The sequence below is a fragment of the Urocampus carinirostris genome, chromosome 2 (assembly GCF_059441175.1).
Source record: "Urocampus carinirostris isolate Australia breed hairy pipefish chromosome 2, RoL_Ucar_1.0, whole genome shotgun sequence".
NCBI classification, from domain to species: Eukaryota; Metazoa; Chordata; class Actinopteri; order Syngnathiformes; family Syngnathidae; genus Urocampus; species Urocampus carinirostris.
The window spans coordinates 49823383-49850726 of record NC_142350.1 but is presented as its reverse complement, the minus strand read 5'-3'; the positions used below and the strand labels follow the sequence as shown (position 1 = coordinate 49850726).

The 27344-nt window shown below is 39.6% G+C and overlaps 1 protein-coding gene across 1 annotated transcript; it reads left to right on the top strand.

Annotated features, from left to right (window-relative positions):
• The first annotated feature begins 1301 nt into the window (after positions 1-1301).
• Positions 1302-27344, top strand: ntd5 (ntl-dependent gene 5). Its single transcript, XM_088326940.1, has 8 exons — positions 1302-1451; positions 6498-6632; positions 9019-9210; positions 16494-16620; positions 19321-19397; positions 21150-21332; positions 22671-22868; positions 25224-27344. Exons 1-8 carry the CDS (start codon positions 1379-1381, stop codon positions 25295-25297), a joined length of 1059 nt encoding a protein of 352 aa, XP_088183066.1. The 5' UTR covers positions 1302-1378; the 3' UTR covers positions 25298-27344.

The window sequence follows — 27344 nt, the reverse complement described above, 5'->3', positions numbered from 1 at the left end:
AACAGCAGGAAGAGACAGGACATTTTCAAATAAAAACAATTCAATAATATGAAAAGTGTGATATTCTTAATTTTCAACAATACTATTGAACTATTTTTTAATAGATTTTTATGAAAATATGGAAGCCCAAAAGTGCCAAAACGCCATCAATACTAATGACCTTTTGAAATAAAGTATTTTGCCAAATGTGGATATAACAAACATAATGGAAAAAAAAACTGTGGGGACGGGCATGATGTTCTTTCCAGCACTCCCACAACCCATATTCCTCGTACCAAATGTGTTCTACCCCGTACAGCTCTGCTAAAAGTTAGATAAAAGCAGATTGGCACACTGGAAAATAAAGCATAAAGCTGACATGGCCAAAATTTGACCTGGGGGCCAGTTATGGCCCATGATCCAATTTTTACGCAGCCATAAAAGATTTACAATTTCGCGGTCATAAAATTAATAATATGTGGCCCGCTAGTAATGTTGAGTGCAGTATAAAATAAATTTGTTCAAATAAAAAGAAGTCACCATTTGACCAGATGATGGCACTTGCCTTGCCCTTGACTTTCTGTGACAATTTCAACCCACCCCATTTCGACATGGCGAATGGATATAAAAATAGGAAAGTTGATCGTGAGGGTCGCAGCTTCCAGGAGGAGTGGGAATTGAAATACATTTTGAAAGTCTGCCATTTACAATAAATATATTCATTCATTCATTCCTTGCCCTTAGTTTAGGGCAGTGCTTCTCAATCATTTTCTGTCATACCCCCCCCTGAAAAGACTTCTGGCGCCTCCCTCTAAGTGAGATTGCCACTGCCCCCTAATGTAGTGGAGGTGCAGTTGCACTTTATTCTAGGACTGGTAGAAAAAAAAAACGAATTGCAAAGGTCAAATGCACACCACCTTGACATAGCCTTGGGTGTTAGTGATAATGGTTCGAAGAATGCCAGGCTGAATAGTCGGCCCTCACATATTTTAAGCTCACAAAACCTGGACCGCTTTCTGAAAAGTTTGCCACCCCTGGCATAAGTGCTCTTTGAACTCAGTCAGGCATCGTTAACACAAACATAGAGAGAAGATTGAACTTTTTACTTTTTAAGGACACTTCAAACAACGAACCCCTCCTTTAATTTCGGTATTTTAATCCACTTTTTATTCGCCGTCTCTCCCGAATTGGGTGAAAGGTCCTCCCGACAGGAATTTTTGCTATCTCTCTTCCTAAGCTCGTGAGCAGATGTTTAGCCATTCAGAAACATCCTTCCTTCCCCTTTTTGGATGACCCCCGTCCACCCTCTTCCTTCCTCCCCAAGCCCTCCCCCTTTCCCCTCCAAAGACCATGTGTGGACCCGTTCCACCCTCAGATGGTTGCAGGCCCGGCTTAGAGGATGGACCGTGCACTGCTGCTTTTATCCCTCGTGTGCGCGCTGATTGTGATTGGGACGTCGCAGTCTACTTCAGGTACAGTCAAATGAGCTGCAACTTATAAATGATCGATGCGATGGAGACCATTTTTGCCCCCTAATCTAAAATGGAGGGAGGAGTCTATTGGGTATTTAGAATCAAAGGGTGTGTACATTTTTGGGGACAACCTGTACAGATCACTATAAAAGGTGCATTCATTACCACTCAATAATTAACTTGACTAAAATATTGATATGATGATTTAAAATAATTGGTGATACAACTAAAAAAGTCACAATTATAACTATATACAGTGAAACGTATCAATATAACAACGATATACAGTATATAGGCCAATTTTAGCAAAATAGATTCAAGCTCTTTATTTTCTGTAATGTAATTAAAAGTAAAACATCTTATACACTCTGAATTGGTTTCATACTGCAAGTTATTGATTGTTTTGATATTGCAGTTTGGCTAAAACTCTTAATATCCCATCTCAAAATATACAGTAATATCCCAAAAGTATAGTAGTATGTTGTAAGCCATAATCAGCAATATTAAAATAACAAAGGGCTTGAAATGTTTCGGTTGATTTGTAATGCATTCAGAATGCGTGTACTTGATTTTTATTGCATTAGAGAAAATAACTATTACAACATTCTAATTTCCGGAGCCAGTCATGCATAATATAGGAGCAGATGTTTTGTTTCAGGAATGACATCATAAGTTCTCAATCTAGATATATACACGTGTCCACAAAGGCTCTTCATTATTTCAAAAATGTAATTGATTAGATGTTTTATTTAGATTTCTTCTATCGTATTCAGTGCAACCCTTTCTTAAGCGTTCTTCATTTTCCTCATGTTGAGGTTTTTGAGTTTTCCCTTGCCCTCATGCAGGTTTCAGATCGGGGATGTTGTAATAATAGTCTGTGGTCTGTGCAGCCCTTTGAGATATCTTGTGATAAAGGGCTGTAGAAATAAACAGCATGACTTGACACAGAGATGTTAGAATTAAAATGGTCTTTCTCATTCATAACAACGTAGTGAACATTATTTAAGAGATAAGACGTGGCCTTCCAGAATAAACATGTCTTAAAAGACTTGCGAAACTCATTATACAGATGAACTTTAGAAGTAAGAATTTTCTGGGCACACAAGTTGATTTGGTGATGTCGTATAGAGGGGAAATTACTGTAAAGAGGGGTCAATAAAACCCATCAGATTCCACACCCTTAAGGTGGGACGCCAAATCCCCGGATCGATTTAAACCTAAATAATGAATGCTTGAATGTGATTGATTGTTAACCAAATCTGCCATTTTGTTACTCGTTCACTTAAGATGACATCACAATTATGCACCAATCACAGCTCAGCTTCGGAAAACAGAGCAGACAGGCGTTTCATACGCGAACACCGAAAAGGTAAGTATAGGTAAAACGGCTATCAGGATAGATTGGCAATCCATCCCTCTTTTGCGCTTTGTAGCAGCACTACATAGCAGGGTGAAAAATTAAATCCATTATTCCTAATCACGGGCAGCATGGCGGCGCAGTGGTTAGCGCTTGTGCGGCACAGTTCATGTCATGGGAACCTGTCGTGGGTTCAAATCCAGCTCCAGACTTCCTGTGCGGAGTTTGTATGTTCTTCCCGTGCTTGCGTGGGTTTCCTCCGGGCACTCCGGTTTCCTCCCACATTCCAAAAACATGCATTTCAGGTGAATTGGCCGGTCCAAATTGTCCCTAGGTGTGAATGAGCGAATGAGTTGTCTGTCCCTGTGTGCCCTGTGATTGGCTGGCAACCAGTTCAGGGTGTCCCCTGCCCACTGCCCGATGATTGCTGGGATGGGCTCCAGCGCCCCGCGACCCTACTGAGGATAAGCAGTGCCGCTAATGAGATGAGATGAGATGAGATTCCTAAACACATATTTATGCAAAGCAGGGGCCAGGAGAGCACATTTTTATCGGACATGTTTTTGTTGTTGTTGCCGTTATCTCCACCTAAAATGCACTGTACTCGTCTGGCCATTATCCATTATAACCAATCCCATATTGTTGCAAGCATTTTGTTGGGGACGTGCCGTCAAAAATGAAAGGCAAGGTTGTGACTGTGATCCATTATCCCTGGTTGACTATTACTTTTTTTTTTTTTTTTTTCAATCCTGTCCTGGCCACTAAAGCGTGCTTTTCTGGCCCACCTAAAATGAACTGCACTGTTTTGGCCAAGATCCATTCTCCCCGATCTACTATTACTGAGATCAGGGGCCCACAGAGCGTAATATTTTTGGGATGAAGCGTGCTATTGTGGCCCGCCTAAGAAGGAAAGCACTCTTTTGGTTGTGATCCATTATCTTCAGTCAATTTATGCTGGGATTGGGGGTCGAGAGATACTGTAAATGTGTCGTGCGTGGCAGCTTTTTTCCCCATTCTTTTACCCTAAAAAAACAGCACCCGTGCGGCCGTGATCCATTATTCCTGGTTGACTAATGCTGACTAATTTGTTTTACATGCATTGAAAAGTGAAGCCATCACATTCCGTTATACTTGTATATTGACAATAAAGGCCCTTAAAATTCTATTTTGAATTTCAAATTCTGGTTTCCGTTAACCGCGATAGATTTACAAGGTAGTGCTTTGCAGACAGTCCTAAGTTCAATAAGCATCAGAAAATTGTGCAATTAAATTGTATTCAATGACATTTAAAAGCAACATTTTGCAAAATATAAGATTTCTACATATTTATTTATAAATGTGCGCCACTTTTATTTCAAAACCCCCCCCTTTTTTTTTTTACCTTTGTCTTCGGAACAGGGTGTCTCCATATAGAGCGGAGCATGTGATCATGGCACATGTGTGTTTAGGTTTTAAGAGAAAAAAGGACAGGATTCCACGTGTCTTGTATACAGTAGCATGCAGTACGTGTTTTCATTCAGGAACAGTCTCTTCGTTTACTACCCTCTTCCTTTTTTTATTGCATTTCATTCAAATATTAAAAGAATTGATCTTTTTTTTAAAGACACTGATCAAGTCAATCAATTTTCATGCCAGTTACAAATCTAATCACGATGAACCTGTTGTCTGATTGTGCATATATAGAATTAGATTAGCAATTGGTCAGAAACAAAAAAACTAAAAACCCAAAGAATTAAAACAAGTAATATTTCTATGTTTTCACTTTTTGTTGCAGGTATTCTAACAAGGAGATCTCAATTTCTGAATTAACATGGAAAATAATTTACTAGGTTTGAGAGCGTTCTTCATTCAGGCCCTGGTGCTGTGGAATGCTCTTCCCCCTGAGATTCGATCTGCAACCTCAGTGGAAATGTTTAAATCAAAGCTTGAAACACACTTCTATTCTATAGCATATGAATAACCTATATTTTATGTTGATAATATGTATTATTTGCGCTCATGTAGGTTTTAGATCAGGTGATGATGTCATAATAGTCAGTGGTTTGCAATAATCTGTGGTCTGTGCAGCCCTTTGAGACTCTTTGTGACTAAGGGCTATTCAAATAAACATGACTTGACTATTTATTATCATTACTATTTCAACACACTATTGCTGCAATTGTCTTTGCGCTATTTTTCATTGCACTATTTTCTGATGCACTTACAACTCGGGCCAGTCTACAAGGAACAACCTTTGAAATATCCTTTCCCAATATTTGTTTTATTCTATTTTTTCTTGAAGTCCTTCATTAAATGTTTATTCCAGAGTGCCACGTCCAAATTTGTTGTGAACTAAGTTGTTTAATTAATGACAATAAAGTCTATTCTATTATGTTTTATATCATAGGTATTAAATATACAGATTTAGTTGAAATGTGCTGTAAGACTTAGTTTCTTTGGCTTCTTTAGTCATAAATTGATTCCTTTTGCAGAATATTAGAGTTTTTGGCATAATTACCAATATTAAAACAAAGACATGTAATATTTCAGTTTGACTTACATTGTTAACTCATTTCTTTCATCTTTTCTCATCAAAATATGTTATGTGACTGTATTCAGGTGAATACCAAAATGAGTATACTTGAAAATGATGATACAATGTGATTCCTTTCTTTATTATTTATTATAATTTGCTTTCCTGAATATAATACTACCAGCCATGTGTCCCGAAAAAAGAGGAGAGAATAAGAGAGCCAGGGTTCCTCTTGCGATTGAAAATAATATAATTGTTTTATCAAGCTGGAATATGGCAATAAATAAAGATATGGAAAAGCTTCTCATGATTTGGATACGAAAAAAAGAGCTTGATGGGGACACAATCACGTTATCAAGGACAGAAATTAAGGAAGTGTTTGCCTGCTGGGAAAAACTACAGGCTCACAAAAAGCCATTCCGGAAAAACTATTTGAAAACTTTTAAAATCATTCTGAAATTTAGACAGAAACATTGATTGCTGGATCGCTATTTTATGTGTCCAGCGACTGAACCGGCACAGTGAGTGGGAAAAAAGCGTGCCAAGGCATTTAACTGACTTTTTACAGTTTATCATTTTCATTCGTTTTTTTTCCTTGATTTTGTTTGTTTTTTAACTGTTCTTGGCCCAAAATCTTAGCAATGCAAAGTAACTTTACTGTTTTCATTAGTTTAACTTTATTTTTTGTTTTTTTATAGTATGTGGTATAGTTATGAACATTGACTGTACCTACAGGGAAGTTGCGGTTCATTTAATGGGGGTTTGGTTGAATTTGATGACCTTGGAACAGATTATTCTTGTTTCAATTAATTTCAATAGGAAAACATGTTTCAATTTACAACGGTTTCATTATACAACTTCACTGCTGGAACCATTTGAATTCATAAGAAGAGGTACTGTACTTTGATCTAGTATTTTTAAATGATGATAATGATAAAGTTGGATCACCTTGGCTGGTCTTAACTCAAACAGTCAACCTGGGTGGTAAATATTTGTCCGGGGCCACCCACGCACCCGTTGTCAAAAACCACACAAAAGCAAAAGAGGCTCACAACACCATGGCCCTTGAGCTGTTTGCTGTTTTTACAAGGGGGTGGTGAGAAGGGGAAGGAAGGGGATGTACACAAAAGAGCAGGAAGTGTAACAGCATGCATGTGTGTGTTCGCTCCCGCAACAGAGTCGTGCCCGAAGAGATTCGTGGGAAATGAGCGAAGGAGGACGTGTCCCCGTCCCTGCAAAGCAGACCAGGATTGCGGCAACAAGCGGCAATGCTTGTGCGATGGCCAATGTGGGCTCAGCTGTGTGGCTCCAGGTAGCTTTCTTCTCCATTTGTGTGGGTGCAATACAAGGCCCAGTTGGTGTTGTGTTTACACACAGCTGTGTCAACACACTCGCGCCTGTCGGTAACTTGTTTCCGATTGCTGGTCTGGGAAAACTGTGCCAAAGTTGTTTCATACTGATGAGTGGGGTTGTGTTGGGTGTATGTAAAAGTGTTTGAGTTTTTAATGAGCGCTTACGGGAGTTATTGCAGGAAAAGGAATGTTCTGGGGTGTCCATAGGTGGCAACAAGTTTGATGGTATGTATTAGGGCTTCTAACTAGGGGTGGGCTATATACAGGGTGTCCATAAAGTCTCTTTACCATTTCAAAAATGGATTAAAAATGCAATTGATAAAATGTTTCATTCAAACGTGTTCTAATGATGTTCCTCAAGCCGTGATCTTCAGCTCTCACTGGAGCGGTTCGCAGCCGAGTGTGAAGATCAGCACAGCCAAGTCCGACCACGGTTCTTAACCGGAAAAGGGTGGCGTACCCTCCCCAAGTTAGGGATGTGATCCTGCCCCGAGTGGAGGAGTTCAAGTATTAAATAAAGTGTTGGATGCAGGAAGGATAAAGGAAAGATGAGCTAATGTAAACATTCGCCATTTTGTAGGATTCATTCAACACCACCTCTTTCAAAAAGAGATTCCATGAATCACAAAAAAGGAAAAAAAGGTTTAATAAACACTGAGTACAATTAAGTAAATCTGAATATCTAATAAATTGAATTTTTAATACATCTTTAAAATGGTAAAGAGACTTTATGGACAACCTGTATGAGAACAGGTTTGTCAAACAATGCGGCCAGCAGGCTATTCGGGCTGTTGGATGATTTAACCTGGCAAGCTGTAAAGTTCTGAGTAAGTCAAAAAAGACGCAAGTCATTAGTCATTTCTATCTATTTAAAAAAAAAAAATACAAACAGAATGCGCCGTCCCGTCGGTTGAGGCCCCTTTTCAAGGTTTCTTCATTTTCCTCATGGTGAGGTTTTTAAGTTTTTCCTTGCCCTGATGTAGGTTTTAGATCAGGGGATGGTGTAATGGAGAACTCTGCGGCCCTTTAAGACTCCTTTTGACTAAGGGCTGAACAAGTAAATATGACTCAGCTTGGCTTGAAGGTGTAAAGAGCTGACATCCAACCATCGGCACTGACACAAGTCAATACCAGGAAATAAACATTTGCAACGTGATGCATCCAACTAAAAATACACCAGTAAACTTCCTTTACCATTACCACTAGAAAATGGTAAACACACCCTTCCCAAAATGGAACTGCCAAAAAAAGTGGACACCGAGTGCAATGTTTTCCAGGAAAAATGGTCTGAGAATTATTTATACACCAAATTATCCAGTGCAATTTTATTTTATTCATAACTCCTGAGTTTGTTTATCTGATGTTCGTGGTGAGTTGGTTCAGATGTAAAACTGCATTTACTCAACTGTTATAATATACAAATAGTTAGTGTAGTGCTGAAAAACCAACCTAAATATTTGGTGTTGCTAATTTTTCTCTGGTCCTGCCCAACTAAGAACATGAGGTCTGGATCTGGCCCCCGAACCAAACTGAGTTTGATTTTTCTGTATTAGATCATTAATGACTATAAAGTGACAGTATGTAATTATTCACCACTAGAGTTCGTTGTAGCTTAGACTGGAGTTGATGCATGTGCATTCAAAGATGACCAATTACGGAAGCCCGGAGGGTACCACAAATTCTGAAGATTACTTCCATATTTTCTTGCATGAGCAGAGATGAATTTCAGTCTGTGACAGGACATGAAAGCTGGTGTTAATCGCCACAATGGCAACAGAAGATCGAGCGAGCTAGATACACCCGTAGAAGCTGAAGAGAGTCAATAGCTGGAGTTGGTCAGAACTGGTATAAGTGGCTAAATTCAGCAGCTTGCAGGAGAAGCTAGCAAGAAGAACAGTAAAAGATAACAAGAGCAAAGCAGAATTTCTCATGCATCTGGACCCTGAATCACGGATCTCAGCGACGTTCAGGTATAGAAGGAGAGTGACACCGAAGAACTCAGTAATCTTAAATCAAATGGCTTAAATAAAGCAAACAACAACAATGGTGGCTAGCAGTGAGCCATAGTCTACAGCCAAGTGGCTAACCCAAGTGGCTAGAGAAGGAAATAGTGGAAAGATGAAAGATGCCTGGATGATAGCACTTGTGGACAATCTAGACAATACAGAATCCCTTGAAAATTTTAAAGGCGGTCCACCCCCCCTCTATATATGATCACTTTTGTACTTCAAAAAACATAAAACAAATTGTACCTTAAGGTTTAGAATCTACTGCAGGTGAATGCTTATCATTGTGTTTACAGCAATAAACACCTGAGTGCCCATGTCTGTTTCTCTCCCCCACCAGGTCGCACTTGTCCCTGGCCTCTTCCCCCCCGAGACGACGCAGTGGTCAGTCTCCTTTCCCCCACTCACTCCTTCTCCGCTTTGCTGGAAGTCCGATGCAAAACGGGTTTTGCTTTTCCCGACGGCTTGAACGCAACCATTCGCCGTTGCCAGGGCGACCGTCAGTGGAGCGGGGACGAGCCCGTTTGTACAGGTAGGTGGTGTTATACTGTCACTGTCGTCTAGTTCACCCTGAATGCCCTTTGGATGAAATAGGGGGATATTTAAAATGCAAGATTTGCTCTCTAATCTAACACTAGAGGGCAAACACAAGATCTAGGCTTCCGAGGCTGAGACATTGCAAAGGGCTTGTTTCAAATAATTTTAGCATATTTCTTTAATTAATATGTTTCATTTCTGGGTGAAACTCAAGTGTTGTCATATTGAATCTAAAACTACAACAACCACACGGTTATCTTGTTTCTGCTTCTCTCCAACCACTAGGGGATGAACACATGATCTAGGCCAAGGGTGGTTATCATGATCTACTGGTGGATCCCAGATTTAGTACTAGTAGATCACAGTTGTTTTATTTTGAATAAACACATGGCTAGGTGCCCCTTGGCCGAGTCAGTGCGAGAGATGCCTGCACTTTTTTTTTTAAAAGGAGTTGTATGGAACTTGGAACTTCTTTACTCGCTGGCGCCATCTTCTGGCTTATGTCATCATTGCAGCCTCATTTAGCTCATTCATAAGTGTGATCAAATATGTGTATTTCTTAGACGTGTTTGAATAAATATCATTTTATCTTTCATTGGGTTTAGGTTGGGGTTTTGATTCTGCTTGAAGCAGGCCTTTTCTTACTTTCATCATTTTCATGCTACACTAAATCAAATAAAATAAAAAACAAAAGCCACGGAGAAAAGCATGACATCACTCTCCAGCACTCCCCCCACCCCCAATTTCTTCAACCAAATGTGTAACAAAGCTATGGTAATGTAGCTAAAGCTTTACGAATACCCAGTACCCCAGCTAAAAACATTAAAATAACAAAATAATATTTACTAAGTACTACTTATGTGTAATATGTTTATATGATTAAATAGGGCAAATAAATATAAATGCAAAAGAAAATTCATATTTTACTTACCTCTGGCGAGACAAGACTTGGAATGGTTGAGAGGTGTAGCAGGTGGATGCAAAAGGGGGAGGAGAGGTTGGATTAAGATTAATACAGATTTATAATCTTTGCCCTCAGAACATTCCATTGCTTATTTTTAATATTTGTCCTGATCGTCGATTGGTTATGGCCATGCAACTTAGTGAGGGTAACAAGTTGTGTGCCCTTCTCGGTATTTCTTTACTATCTTAAGCTTTGTTTACACGGTTATCTCGTTTCTGTTTCTCTTTTTAGCATCACTGCGAGTCTTGGGCCCAATACCTAATACATTCAGTACGAAAAATACAGTATTGTATCACCGACTCGCAATGTTTTTACAAAGAACACAAAATTCAGAAATTAATAAAAAGAAATGTATTCCGGGATGTAGTTCAGTCAATAGCACGTTGGCATTTTCATGATGCCGTGGCGCAAACTAATAACAGACCATCATTTAATCCTTTGTTGACCAATAACAACCAGACATCTTAGAGACTCGCCATACGCATCAACACTGCAAAGTTTTTTTTCTCACAAAAAATATTGACATCAAAGAAACACGGAGCGAGAACAACCAGTCACGTTTTTAATTTTAATATTTTTCTTCTCTACACGCGTCCGAAAATGGAGGGTAGCTCTTGTGTAGTTGTCGGCAGGAGACAAAATACAGACGAGTCCTCAAGTACGAAGGCCATTGTGTTGGAGTGGCCTCCTCGTCGCTATAGCGACCACATCTGCGGCGCCGGAAAAATATTTTGCAGTCAGCCTTGCACCTTGCTCGTAAACACGTACGCTCACGCGGACAAATAACAAACCGCAATAAAGGCGCAGGTTTATTATAAAGGGAATACTGCTCCATTTTCGTGCCTTTTTTGTGTGTTTCAGAACTTTACACAGAAAATGATAAAAAAAAACAAAAAAAAACATAAGTATAACAGTAAAAACGTGTATCTTAATATTTTTTCCGGCATATTTAAAGGTGCTGTACGGAATATGTACATTTCTTACATTCTGCCATTTTCTGGCTTAATGTCATAATCGCAGCCTGAGTCAGCTCATTTATGAGTATTTGCATTTATTTGATGCGCTCTAATAAACTCTGCATCTTTTCTCACTTTTACCGTTTTCATGCTAAACTAACAAAAAAACTGCAATGACGAGCATAAATTCACTCTCCAACCTCCCCCATCTCCATCTACCTCATGTTTTGCGTGTTGCCAACAGCGATGTCAAAAGTAAGAAAAAAGCAGATACGCGCAGCAGAAAATAAATTATAAAGGCTATTTGAACATTGTCAACACATAACAGAGAAAATATTCTACTTAAAATTTTCTAAGGACACCTTAAACGACGCACCCCACCTTTAATCAAGCAGTTACCACCCACAGACACCTTTGGGAAAAAAAAAATCAAACGTCAAGTGAATCCTTTTTATATCTAAAATTATTATCCATTATCTGCACCACTTATCCTTAGTAGGGTATATCTATCCCAGCTATCTTCAGGCAGGGGGCAGGGGACCCCCTGAACTGGTTGCCAGCCAGTCGCAGGGAACGCAGAGACAGACAAGTCACTCGCTCATTCACACCTAGGGACAATTTGGACCGGCCAATTAACCTGACATGCATGTTTTTAGAATGTGGGAAGAAACAGGACTGCCCGGAGGAAACCCACGCAAGCATGGAAAGAGCATGCAAACTCCGCACTGAAAGGCTGGTAGCTGAATTCGATCCTATGACTTTAGAAATGTGCGGCGGACGTGCTAACCACTCAGCTGCCGTGCCGTGAATATTATTTTTTTCAATATTTACAATTTGTTTTAATGTGTTTTTCTATTAAATATTAAAAGTATTTCGTAAAATCGGACAATTATTCGACCATTCTATATTTTTCTTAAAATTATTTTACGGATTTTAAATAGACTTTTCTAATCAGTGATGCAGTCCTACACTGTCGTACTGTATTTATTCTCCATAGGTACCAAGGCTTGCAAGGGTGCTAGAGGGAGAAGTAAAAACACTACCCAAAAAATAAAAAGAAGGAGCACACATCATTACATTTGCTAAGGAATATGACCATAATCAATTGCGACAATTATAAACTATAAGAAGGAGATTTCAGCAAGGAGTCACTGTCAAACCAAAGGTAAAAAACTAATTCCCCCCTTACTTTGTATATTTATTCATAATGCAATGTAATCGTCTACATGTATTTTACACGTAATTAGTACGTGCTTCATACCAGTGCTTCTCAATTGGAGGGATCCAGAAGGCCAAACACTGATACAGTGAATAATATGCGATATGGATTTTTTGGGGCGTGAAAACTAAGCTAATGCAGTTTAGCGTTTTAGTTTCATTGAAACTATAGCCGATTAAAGCAAATATTTTTACTTGAAGTGTTTTAGTTTTGCTTGTCATTAAATAAAAACATGAATATGTTTTACTATTCTGATTTAAAGTGCACATTTCATTTATACCAACTTTAGAAGTAGATTATTTTTCTTGGTTTGAGTCGCGGCTTGTAATTAAAGCGGGATGGTGGGTCCTGAAGTCAGACCAATTGAGAACCACTGCTCAGTTGATGTTTTATCTGGGGCACTGGGAGTTTGGAATGCATTAGCTATCCTATGCGATATGGCAATTTCACTTTACAACTTCTTCTGTATTGTGATTTAAACCATGTGATCATTTTCCCTATGACTATGAAATGTATGTTGTAATGATGGAAGACATGATAATGACTTTAAAATAACTAATAGAGGAAGCATCCAAGTTTATTTGGGGGAAAGGTCTCTTAAAAATAAGCCTTTGGCTTCAACCTATCATACTCTTTTTCTTTTCTGCTGATTTATTTGCTGCAAATAAATTATAAAAACAGAACAAAACTATCTGGTCACCATAGGCAGGATTTGATCAATTATCACACGGTAAAATATGTGCTATCGCGCATCCCTAATTTGTACCTTGTTACTTCCCACGTCTGTATATAAAAAGCATTTTTTTCTCAAGCTCAGGCACCCCCCCTTACCCAACACCGCTTTTGGCTTCCATTGTAAAGCCATGATCCGAGGTCTCTCGCATGGAAGAGGATAAGAGGAAGAAAGACATGAGAGGAGGAAGAAAAAGGCCTGGAGCAGCATGACCGGTGCAGCCCTTTCTCTCTCTCTCGTTTTTCTTTTTCTGTGACTCTGCGGACTGTGATGGTTCGCCTACACGGCGAACGAAAAAAACGAAGCCCTCTCCACAATGCGAACACATCTCGGTTTGCATCTCTGCGTGCCACTTTGACAGTGATCGGCCGCCCACATCCTCTCAGCGGGGATGAAGGAGCTCACAAACGCGCTAGCAAAGAGGCGCTCTCACACGTTTTAGAAACCCACCTACCTTCTGGACGGCTACTCCACTACACACACAATGCTGTCCTCATTTTACATTTTACGGCCTTCCCGATTATATATGCGTCGGGATCTTAGAAAGCGGCTTTCATCTAATAGATGACTGGGGAAAGTGGACAGAAGAAAAAAAACGTTCCTTTAGGCGGGGCACATTGATGCGCTTCAGTGGCCTGAACTGAAATACGTTCTTTGTTTGATGGCCCCAGTTTACAGCAATACTTGACCATGGCCGCACGGCTGCTTTTCATTTTAGGCAGAAAAAAATGACCAAAAGACCCTCCACGCATGACACGAATGTGGTCTTTTAGTTTCGGCTCTCAGCAATAGTCAACTGAGGATAAGGGATTGCGTCCAAAAGGAGCAGTTCCTTACCCACAACGGTTAGCTTTAGTGGCCCAAACCAAAAAGAAATACGCACTGCTTTCAGAGATAGTCAATCGGAGATAATGGATCACGGCCACAACCCTGCATTTGATTTTAGGCAAGCCAGAACAACCCTCTGCTGGTTCTCGCTCTCAGCAATATGGTGTTGGGGATAGTGGATGGCGGCTGCATGAGTGCAGCTCATTTTAGGTTGAAATACAGTGACTTAAAAAAATAGCCGCCAGGCCTGATGAAATCCCGCTCTCTCGGTCCTTGCTCTAAGCAATATAGGATTCAGGATATTGGATCGCAGCTGCATGAGTGCAGTTCATTTTAGGAAGAAATACAGTTGCCACCCCCAACAAAAGCGCGCTTCGCAGGGCATCGCTTGCAGCAATATGCCATTTGAAATAAAGGATCGTGGAATATTGTTCAACCCACATTTAGAAGCGTGGAATAGCGTGGGAGAAGAGTATTTAGGGTAGTACACAGCTACCTATTCTTTCAATACAATTACATATATCCTTACTTCTACCTTAACGATAATGTGGATATTTTACCCACCTCTGTCCATCTTTTATTCTCAGTGTACGGATGCATCAGTAAAAAAGAGAAAAATGACAGAGATGATACACCTGCCTCATTGCACTTTGGTGCTGCAGCATGTGTGGGAGGCAGCAGTGTTGAAGCGAGCTCCAGGCTCTCATCCACGGCCAACCGCCCTCACCCATACGTGCCTTTACATTCTCACTGTACAAAAAAGACCCCTCTCCTCCCCCTTGTTTGATGGCGCTCCCCCCGAGAAACCTGCTCTCTATATTTTTATGAGCACTCGGAAACTTTTTCCGGAGCTGACGACTTGTTATACAACAGCGCTGTGGAATACATAGCATATAAAATATCGATGAAGACAAAATATCTTCCAGATGAAAATGTGGTCTTAAAACATAAATACAACTGAAATGTACAGTAGACCCAACGGTATCCATCAATTATTTGTTCTGAGTTGGGGGTCATAAAGTAAAATTGCCGTATGGCTGGGGATAGACACCTATTGTAAATAGTTAAATGCGTTCCAAACCCCTGGTATCTCAGGTAAAAACAATAATAAAACAAAATACTATATACTAAGTATTTCTTATGTGTAATATATATGCATAAAAATAAATACAATTACATTTTATTTACCTTTGGTGTGGTGTGACTTGAGCTTTTACGGTTAAGTTCATGGAGGCAGGTAGAGAGGAGACTGCTTTGGTGGATTAAAAATGAAACCGATTTAAAATCTTGAGAATTGTCATGCACTTTGAAGATTTTGTTACTTGAATCCCCTTGTTCTTCGTAATAATGTTCAGATGGGCAATTGGTTACAGACATGCAATATGTGCTATCATCATATTTCTTGATAATCGCAAGCTTCTCTTCCATGGTTATCATGTTTTTCTTCTCCCTTTAGGATCACTTGAGCTTTGGACCCATAGCAAATAAATAGAGTAACATAATACAGTATTGCATCATAATAATATTTAAATCGATACACTTTCCTATGGTCCAAAATAAACTTCTACGTCCAAAGTTGCCACGTCGTAAATCAGTGAATTATTGATAAATGTTACCTAGTTTTTTTTAGTTCAAACAAATATGAATCTTATGTGTTCAAATGTTTAAGACTTTCAAAAATCGGTTATAAGACATTTTAACCACAATAAAGGCCTTATTTTTAGAATAATGAATGCAATGCCCTTAAAGACTTTTCAAGGATCCACGGGAAACCTGCATCAGGGTTCGCACACATCATGGCCAATTTCCAGCACTTTTTAAGGACTATCGAAGCCAGTTTTCCAATTTCTCCAGTACTGTTAAAATAAGACTTTCGGTGTGAATTACTTATTTGGCAAAGCCACCAATTCCTTTGCTATTTGAATATGCAATTTTTAATCGTGTGTATTTCTCATCTTATCTCATTAGCTGCACCGCTTATCCTCAGTAGGGTCGCGGGGGTGCTGGAGCTCATCCCAGCAATCATCGGGCAGTGGGCAGGGGACACCCTGAACTGGTATCATGACAAATTATTTTTTAGATCTTGAGTAAGTCATTAATGTTTTTGTTTTTCTAGTTAAATCTCCCCCCATATAAGTGTTAAAAAATGACATTAATATGTAGTTTACATTTTCTGTTACAAGAAGTTCTTTCCATTACAATTTTCCGCTGGGAAGCATGGCCCATAATAAATGTTCATAATTGATATGTATTTGTTGCATTAATATACATTTCATAGTTCCTTGTTTAGGTGTAGCATGCACCTGTCCTCTTGGGTGCAACCTGGAGTGTTGCTTCATATGACAATGCCATAAGAACTAAAATCAACTGCCATTAATCATGAGCGAAAAAGAAATGCAATGGCAAAGCCAGGCCACCAGAGAGCAGTGTCGGTGTCGATTTTAAACAGACTTTTTGGGAACCATTCCAAGCGTTTACAAGCACTTCACCCAAAACACTTGATTAAAATTCAAGCATTTTCAAAGAGTTCAAGCAGCTGTACCAACCCCCTAAATTATGTCTTTTATTTTCCTTCCAGGATTGGGGCACCCGGATCTAACTTCAAACCCCTCGACCTGCGTCCTCCCCCCTGAGGTGATGAGCACCTTCAGCGTGGAGGGCACAGCCACCCTGGGGACGTCCATCCGGTACAGATGCCTGTCTGGGTAAGTGAGTTGGAAAATAAGGTAGAGGGCCTCTTTTTAAAGAAAGTGGGGGGCGGGGGTGTTGTGGCGGGGGGTCAGGCTGCCAGTGTGTGTAGGCTGAAGCTGCATGCAAAGCTGAAGTGGTACGGAGGTGGATGTGGAGGAAGTGACAGAGCGTGAAGAAGAAGAAGAAGATGGACGGATGAGGTGTTGGAGAGCGAGGGGGTTGACGGCTCATGAATGGCCATGTGCCGGTGAGGGAGGTTTATTATTGGTATACAAGGCCGAAGGATCAGCCAAATCAACACCTTGAAAAGATAAGGTAATTAAGCGACATATATTCAGCCTCAAACAACAAGTTACTCAAATAAATAGATTCTTTATGGTCTGTGAAGAATGACTCAATTAAAAGGGTAGCGCTGCCTAATAAATTGAACACAACAAATCTATTTCAAATATAACTTTGATTTGTGTTTAGGTTTTATTTGAATGTATTTGATCTAAAAACATATAAACTGCATCTTGTAACTGTTAATTTATATTTTAATGAGTTTATTATAGCGCACCAACACTATGTTTTTGTATCAGTGTTGCTACTATCCTTGTTTTAAGGTATAGTACTTACGATGGTGCCCAACACTATCAGGCACCTAAAATTTAACATTTTAAAAATAAATCCATCCATCCATTATCTGCACCGCTTATCCTAAGTAGGGTCATGGGGGTGCTGGAGCCCATACCAGCTATCTTCGGGCAGTGGGCAGGGGACACCCTGAACTGGTTGTCAGCCAGTCACAGGGCACACAGGGACAGACAACTCACTCGCTCATTCACACCTAGAGAAAATTGGACCGGCCAATTAACATAATATGCATGTTTTTTGAATGTGGGAGGAAACAGGAGTGCCCAGAGGAAACCCACGCAAGCACAGGGAGAACATGCAAACTCCACACAGGAGGTTTGAACTCATGACCTTGGAACTGTGCCGCATACGTGCTAACCACTGTGCCACCCTTAAAAATAAATGTATATATGTTGTATATATATTATATATAAAGTGTGTAGCCATTATCCATCTACTATCTGCACCGCTTATCCTAATTTGTGTCGCGGTGGTGGTGGAGCCCATCCCAGCTATATTTGAGCAGTGGGCAGGGGACACCGTGAACTAGTTGCCAGTCAGTCACAGAGACACACATCACTCTCACTCATTCACACCTAAGGACAATTTGGACCGGGCAATTACCCTGACATGTATTTTCTTTGGAATGTGGTAGGAAACCCACAAAGGCATTCCATCATTTTTCTTTTTCAATATACACATTAAAGCATTAAAAAAATAATGAGTTTTACTCAAAGTGATACCTAGTTGTGAAAAAACTTCATACATTTAAAAATATATATTCATTAAATAACAGGCCAAATTTCATGTACTAACATATGAACAAGCATTTAAAAAAAAACCTCCTGGGTCCAGAAAGTTGCATCTAAAATACATAACATGAACCTAAACCAAAGGGAACAGACAAATGGTCCGCTATTTTGCTGCTACAGTAACTCAAAAACATCAAAAAGCTTTTGAAAAAACTACATGTAAAACGGTATTTTGGTCAATTTGATTCTCTGTAGTGTTTTCCTTCTTGTTCTTATTCTTTTTAGCACTAGTTTTCTATTGCACGACATAATACAGCGACATCTAGAGGTCAAAAAATACACACTGCCCCTTTGAGTATGTGTGAAATACGGTATTTCAATCTATTGGCTCGGTACACATAATTAATTACTGTATAGCCTTATAACCCGGTGCGTCCTATATACTGCAGAATAGGGAGAAAATGCATAAAGTATATGTGTGTTAATACACAAAGTCTTACAGTGTACTACCTTATTAGTGAAATGATTGATCAATTGAAAAACAGTACTGGCAGTGAAAATACCGGCACACATACGAAAAGGTTTTTGGTTTTATCTCATTATCACACTATATTTACTCATGGTGCCAGAAACGAAAGTTAGAAATCAGAAAAAAACAGAAAGTCGCCCTGAAAGATAAACGTAGTCATTTTTCGTCATCGTGCTTTTTTGCGTTTATTCAGATGTTTCAAGACGAGTTTGTTTTCTACATTCTCTAACATTCGTTTCTGTCACTGTGAGTAAAAAAAAGTGTAACACAGTAACGAGATAAAATCCAATGCATTTTTATATGTCATCTGTATCACTAGCGGTTTAATGGTAAGGATTCGGTGCTCTCACTGCCAAGACCTGGGTTTGATTCCCGTTGATGTTTTGTTAGCTTGGTCAGCGATATTTTCAACCCATCGATCATCGCACTAATATAAAATATCTCTTACTATGCTTTAATTCCATGCAGATTGTAAATGGGAAAAAAACTATTAAAAGAAGACTAGTTTGAGTGCCTTCTAATCCGGTGCACTTCGTAGAGCGGAAAATATGCTACTTAAATTGATCATGGACCCCTCGCTTTGGCCAGGGGCCCCAATTCATTGAGCAAAGCGGGTCATGATTTTGAATGGACTCCCACAACTGACTCATCTGTAGAAGCGGGATGAGTGGAAATGTGAGCTGTCCGCAGCGGAAAATAAATCATTCACACCTTTTTTTCCTTCGTCTCCCTCTGTCTCGTTTGTGTTTTGCATTCCTCGAGCAACTTCTACTGTCACATGTCACTCAGCAGCCATCTGCTGTTATTTTGACAAATAGGGCCGACATTGAGGGAAAAGCCGAGAATTTCTGCCAAGAAGACGGAAGCTGGCAGCATCCGCACCCAGTCTGTAAAAGTGAGTGAAAAGAAATGAAATGCAACGTTTGTTTTGTTTTCGTCTTTATTCCTTCCTTCCTCCTGAACCTCAGGGACGTAAGTGTTCACTCATTAGAGTCCTACTCCGGGAAGTCAGAAAGATGGTCAACCAAGTACAAAAAGGAGGATGACTAGCAATGTATTTCTTTCAATTGGTCTGTTTTACGGCGCTTTACTGCTATCTAGTGGTAGAAAATTATATGACATGGGTTATTGTGAAAATACTCAACTTGAGATCAAAAAGAAGACCTGGATAATTCAAGTCAAGTATTTGTATAACCCAAGAGGTCGCATTGGTTTCCAAATTTTGGTCAGGTGACCAATCCTGGAGACGGATCCCATTTTTTTTTTTTTAGATTTATGAATGTTTATACACGCAGACATTCAAATGTTACATTTCTTTTGAAATAAACTAGTCCCATCAAATTGGTTTTGAAGCAGTCGTCAAATCTTATATATGAGGTTTTCAAACACGAGATATTATATTTTGTAGTAGTTGTATTTCTGTAGTAGTATTTCTGTCGTAGACACAAAATGAGACCATGGAGACAAAGTTGGTAGCCCCCCACCCAAAAACTTTTTTTAACTATTAAATATATATATATATATATATATATATATAATTAGTTTTTATATTTTGACCATTTTCATTCAGCAGGGCAGATGAAAAAGCCTGTGGCCCGCAGGCCATAGTTTTCGCTCCCCTGTTCTACATGGTGGTGTACATTAGATCCAAGCACCGGTATGATGGCTCAAAATGCAGGCACTGTGCAACAACCAGAATAAAAAAAACTAGTTTCTAAAATTATATGTTTTTTTAAATATTTTTAATTACTTTTTAATATTTTATTATAAACAATCTTTTTTTTTTTCCATTTTTATAAAATAATAATCGGAACATCTGCTTTTAAAACAGGTACTTAAAAATGGTAATCCTTATATTATTACAGTATGCCACAAATGTGAGTGCACCCTTTACATTTCTGCAGAGATTTAATTATAACGTTAACTGAAGAAACATCGCTTTTACATGAGGTCTGACAACAAAGACTTTGGTTTACAGGAAAGATATCCTCTGGTCTGATGAGACAAATATTGATTTATTTGGTTAAATGGTGAGAAGCATGTGGCGCGGCAACCAGGTGTCATACCTAAAGTCAAGCATGATGTTGGGAATGTCATGGTTTGGGGCTGAATGAGTGCAGCAGGAGTTGGGGAGTTTCATTTTATTGAGAAAAACATAAACTCAAGCATGTACTTTGAAATTCTGGAGCAGAGAATGATCCCCTCCCTCCTGAAACTGTGTCGCAGTGCAATGTTCCAGCCTGACAATGACCCCAAATACACTTCTAAGATGGTCAAGGCTTTTCTAAAGAGGCTAAGGGTAAATGGTGATGGACTGGCTAAACATGTCTCTAGATCTAAATCCAATCGCTGTCGTGTAATCACTATCTAACTGTATGGTAATCGCTATTTTGCATGGTGACATGATCCCAAAAGACATGACGTAACGAACTAGGAGGAGAGCGAAAAACGGCGTCAGGTCTGTCAAGGGAGCACGCTGTCATTGGCGTTCTTTAGCCAAAGTAATGCACCGCTTTTGACTGTCAGTAACGAAAACTGCGTTAAAATGGCGGACAAAGTATCTAGTCAGATTACCCCGCTACTGAATAAATAAATCCCAACACTGGCAAAAACCCTCCTGAAAACTTCTTTTGTATGCGTGGGTCAGAGGTAAACTGCAAGCACCCGGGCGAGGTGGCGCAAGGTTACGTGGTCGCCGTGCAGAAGACTGATTACGAGGTGGGCTTCGACATCCACTACCTGTGCAAGAAGAACTTCCGGCTGGACGGACCTCAGAAAATCACCTGTTTGCCTGATGGGAGTTGGAGCGCAGCGCCCCCTTCCTGCAGAGGTGAGCAACGGTTGTGTGTGCGTGTGTAAGCAACAATAACTGTGTGGTTAAAGAACTTTGCCTAATTGGGATATTCTGGGCTTTTTCCCACTGTTTCCTTGTCGAGCCACTCATGTTAGCCACTTGGCTGCAGGCTATGGCTCACCGCTTGCTGCTATCGTTAATGGTATCTGCTCCGTGTAAAAAAAGCTTGCTACGTCCTTCAGTTTTTTACCTTTTCCACGTTTTTTTCTCTAGCCCCTAATCTTACTTTTTGGCTTAAGGCTATGGCTATCTGCTTTTGCTAATGTTGGCAATTTCATGCAAAAACAAGCTTGCTTGGGTTCAGGTATCTTCAACTCCCCCCCACTGTTTTCTTCTCTGGCCATTCATGGTAGGCAATTGGCTGCAGGCTATGGCTTGCCACAAGCTTGTTATTGCTAGGTGCTCCTTCCACAGCCTGTTGTGCAAGTGATTGGGTTGAGTTCCTTGGTTCAGGCATCTGATGCTTGTCAACTTGAAACTTTTTTAAACCCTTTCCTTCTCTGCTGCAGGTTCTGGCACACCGCTATTGTTATTGTTCGGTGCTCCTTGTAAATAAAGCTTGCTTGGACCTTCAGTTCCATTTCCGGAATTCAAGCATTTGACCCTCATTGTATTTGATACATTTTCCATCGTTTTCTTCTCTAGCCACTTATCTCGCTGAGTTCCATGAAACAGGGTCCAGACTTTGGTCTCGACTTTTTTTACAAGGCTTTTTCATAACTCCCTTACTAACTGCTTAAGGTAGCCAAGATATTATGGCTGTGAAATTTTGCGTAGTGGTTTCCTCTGGGCTTTCCTCCGTAGTGTTTTCTACCAATGGGTTTCCATTCTAAGCTACAACAACCCCTAATGGTGAATAATATCACAGAGTCCCTTTAAATAATTAAACATACAATACCAGAGTCAAAATGTTATAGTGATAATATGATTTGTCAAAGGGCGGCACGGCGGCTGTGTGATTAGCAAGCAGCCCCACGGTGACAAAATCCACATATCTTATATTTTCTGCTGTATATGTGTTTAGCCATGGTCAATATATTTAAGAACAAGTTATCCGTCTTTTTCTGTGGTATGGAATGGCGGGCGCCATCTACTGTTAAGGAATTTAAATGACCCTCAATTATTTTCTTCTTTTCTTAGCCACAATATGCCAAGGCAAATACCCACTAAAAACAGGTCTGCTAGTCAATTTTGAGTCCTGACCCCACAGTTGAAAAACACCATGATAATGTTTTTTCAACTATGAGACATCCCCCTATGCTAAAATGAGTAGGACACCCCTGGTCTTGACCAATTTCCGCTTGCTTTTCCCAGCCCGCTGCCTGATCCCGGCCGAGCGCAGCCGAGTGATGATTGACGGCACCAAGCGTTGGCCTTTCGACTTGACGGACGGCATGGTCCCTCACGGAGAGAACGTCACTTTCTTCTGCAAGCAACCCCACCAGCACTGCAGCTTCACTGCCACGCAGACCTGCCTCGATGGCAACCTGCAGCCGCCCACCTGCTACCTCGGTAAATCACGCCGCTAGGGCTAGCCAGAGGTGGGTATAGTAGGCAAACATTTCACCCAAGTAAAGGTACTATTACTTCAAAGCATAATGACTCAAGTACAAGTAAAAAGTGCTCATATAAATCAATACTTAAGTTAATAAGTACTTGGTGAAAAAATACTCAAGAACCAAGTAACATTAGCAACCTCTTATTTTTTTTCCCAAACAAAAATTCAATCAGCTCATCAAAGTCCAAGTCTGTGTAATTGTAAGTCTTTGTACAGTTTGTTTAGGTGACCCCTCTGTGGATAACAAACAGATTTTATATATACAGGGAGTGCAGAATTATTAGGCAAGTTGTATTTTTGAGGATTAATTTTATTATTGAACAACAACCATGTTCTTAATGAACCCAAAAGTCTCATTAATATCAAAGCTGAATATTTTGGAAGTTGGAGTGGGGCTTTTTTAGTTTTAGCTATTTTAGGAGGATATCTGTGTGTGCAGGTGACTATTCCTATGCATAATTATTAGGCAACTTAACAAAAGACAAATGTATACCCATTTCAATTATTTATTTTCATCAGGGAAACCAATATAACAGCTCAACATTCACAAATATCCATTTCTGACATTCAAAAACAAAACAAAAACAAATCAGTGACCAATATAGCCACCTTTCTTTGCAAGGACACTCAAAAGCCTGCCATCCATGGATTCTGTCAGTGCTTTGATCTGTTCACGATCAACATTGTGTGCAGCAGCAACCACAGCCTCCCAGACACTGTTCAGAGAGGTGTACTGTTTTCCCTCCTTGTAAATCTCACATTTGTTGAGGGACCACAGGTTCTCTATGGGGTTCAGATCAGGTGAACAAGGAGGCCATGTCATTAGTTTTTCTTCTTTTAGACCCTTTCTTGCCAGCCACGCTGTGGAGTACTTGGATGCGTGTGATTTAGCGTTGTCCTGCATGAAAATCATGTTTTTCTTGAAGGATGCGGACTTCTTCCTGTACCACTGCTTGAAGAAGGTGTCTTCCAGAAACTGGCAGTAGGACTGGGAGTTGAGCTCGAGTCCATCCTCAAACCGAAAAGGCCCCACAAGCTCATCTTTGATGATACCAGCCCATACCAGTACCCCACCTCCACCTTGCTGGCGTCTGAGGCGGACTGGAGCTCTCTGCCCTTTACCTATCCAGCCACGGGCCCATCCATCTGGCCCATCAAGACTCACTCTCATTTCATCAGTCCATAAAACCTTAGAAAAATCCGTCTTGAGATTTTTCTTGGCCCAGTCTTGACGTTTCAGCTTGTGTGTCTTGTTCAGTGGTGGTCGTTTTTCAGCCTTTCTTACCTTGGCCATGTCTCTGAGTATTGCACACCTTGTGCTTTTGGGCACTCCAGTGATGTTGCAGCTCTGAAATATGGCAAAACTGGTGGCAAGTGGCATCTTGGCAGCTGTACGCTTGACTTTTCTCAGTTCACGGGCAGTTATTTTGCGCCTTGGTTTTTCTACACGCTTCTTGCGACCCTGTTGACTATTTTGAATGTAACGCTTGATTGTTCGATGATCACGCTTCAGAAGCTTGGCAATTTTAAGAGTGCTGCATCCCTCTGCAAGATATCTCACTATTTTTGACTTTTCAGAGCCTGTCAAGTCCCTCTTCTGACCCATTTTGCCAAAGGAAAAGAAGTTGCCTAATAATTATGCACACCTGATATAGGGTGTTGATGTCATTAGACCACACCCCTTCTCATTACAGAGATGCACATCACCTGATATGCTTAATTGGTAGTAGGCTTTCGAGCCTATACAGCTTGGAGTAAGACAACATGCATAAAGAGGATGATGTGGTCAAAATACTCATTTGCCTAATAATTCTGCACTCCCTGTATATATATATAAAATGTGTGTGTGTGTGAGGCTACAGCTATACCGTATATGCTGTGCATACAGTACAGTTAAAAAAAAAAAAACCTTCCTCACCTTGTTCACAAGTACCACCTGGTGGTTGATTGGTTAACTGATCAAATCCAAATCCAATAAACGAGGTCTGTGGCAAAATGAATGCGCCTTAGCAGAGACATACAGACACGGACTTACGTGGAGGGGATTTAAGTAACAGGTTCAATGTAGCCTAATGTAGCTGATTAAGAGTACAGTTTCTTCTTCACAAATATACTTAAGTAAAAGTGGAAAGTATAGTGATTTAAAAAAAAAAAAACTATAAGTACAAAATGTCCCAAAAGGTACTCAAGTAAATGTAACTCATTACTACTCACCTCTGGCGCTAGCTACCCGCTTGCTAACTCAGTAAACAAAGCTGCTAGCGCCACCTACCCAGCTCTGAACCGAACAACCTGTTTTTGATTTGCAGAGCCCACGTGGCTGCAGTTCAAACTCTTCCCTCACCGGCTGGTCTCAGAGATTGAAGCGTGCGCTGAAGACTGATTTGTGGATGAGGAAAGTTTGCAATAGAAAAAAACTTTTAAAAAAATAACTAAGAAATAATTCAACATATTCATGATTGATACATGAGTGATTTGTTCTTGACAAATGACTGACATCTCGTTAGTCACGCCTACAGTCGGTCACTGATTGATGAAAACAACCAGACACGGTACTTAAAATACTAAGGATGCACAATAACCATTTTTATCTACTGATAACCAATAAGATCCTGCTTCTAACGACCGATACCGATAATCGATCCCTTTTTACCTGAATGCTATATTTAGGAGAAAAAAAAAGCAAAATCAATGTTTTATGCGAGTATTTATGTTTACAGTTACAATAACATTATATAGCTTTGGTAAACATGTTTCCAAGAGGTAGTGTTAGAGATTTATTTTGCTAATCAATAATCAGTTGTAATTTTGTCAGTAAGCACTAATAACAGTAGATATTGTTATAAGCAGCCAAATGCTAACATAGAACTTTTGCAAAATGTGCAAATGATTATGATGTGTGTGATCATTTTGTGTAAATATGAAACTACTAAACATTTCACAAGTGCTCAATTCTTCATGTTATACTTGTCTTGGAAAATGAAAATATATCACTCACTCTTATCAAGTGGCACTATCTTGACTGAATACATTACAAGTTATAATAAATTAAAACAAATATTCAAATACTGATGCAGAGAAGGAAACTGCATAGGGAAAATGTAACGTTTTGCCAATTCCGGATGTAAGATTTCATGACTTGCCAAAGGAGTACTAACATTCGAATATGAACACTACACTTTGTGTACGAAAAGTAACACATTGTTCATGATTAAGAAAGACACTTGTTTGCTGACTTGGTCGTCAATCCTAATCAACAAGCTTTCATTATTAATTAAATCAGAAATGCACAAACACATGCAGAAATGAAACAAATAATGAAAAACTAATATATATATATATATATATATATATATATATATATATATATCAGTACAGGACTACCTTATGTTCAGAAGCCAAACAATCACAGCAGCCTGTACACATCCTGAGCCATTTGATCGGTGAGCTCTCCGTTACCTCGTCCACATTCCAAAGAGTTAAAAAGGGAGACCCAACCAAGTTGTGCTACTCCTACTTCTATAGAAAAACAAAATATGTTCTAATGAATGAAAAAAATGCTTAGAAATTTTCTACAAATTAGTGTCAGCTTATTAAATACTATCACATGGCAACAACTGGCTAATGTTCGGATATTTTTTCGGGCTGATAACCGACTTAATATTTGGCCGTTATTGATCCAATAACTATGGGTCCTATAATTATCGAGCATCCCTATGAAACACAGTTGGGGAAAAAGTATTTAGTCACCCAATTGTGCAAGCTCTATTTGGATTTCATCTGACTAAAGAACATTCTCGCAGTCTTCTTCAAGATCATCCAAGTGCTCTCTAGAGAACTACTGATTGGCACTGGTTAAGCCAGAAACAACAAATTTTCAAAACTTTAACGAATGTGACAAAAAAAACAACCTCAGAAGGAACATTTTAAGTGCAGGTTCACTATATATTGTAATATCTCGCAATGTCTTTTAAAAATTGCTTCCATTATTATGCGGAAATCCTCAGGACACCTGATTATGATAAGTCTAAAAAAGTAAAAACAGTTCTCTCAGGCAAAGCAATTAGTATCTCATCAAATCCATCAGGAAAATTATAATAAAAACTGTTATTTGTATTTATATTTAATAAGAGCAGTGAACAATAAAGTTTTTAAGCTATACCAAATGATATTGGCAAACAAAAAATCAACGAAGAGGAAGGAGCTTCTGTGAGAACTGGCCATGTCTGGTCTAATGGAAAACGAGTGCTCCGCTGCTGTCTTCTGACATCTGTAGGTAATTACAGTCCATGTTGTGTACAGGACTACATTTCACATGTTATTATAGATTTTCTGCCATTTTTTCATATGACTATCAAGCCTTGAGGCTTGTAAATAGTTTTTTTTTGTAATTGATTGGAGTGATTTGAAATAAAACCAACACAGATTCA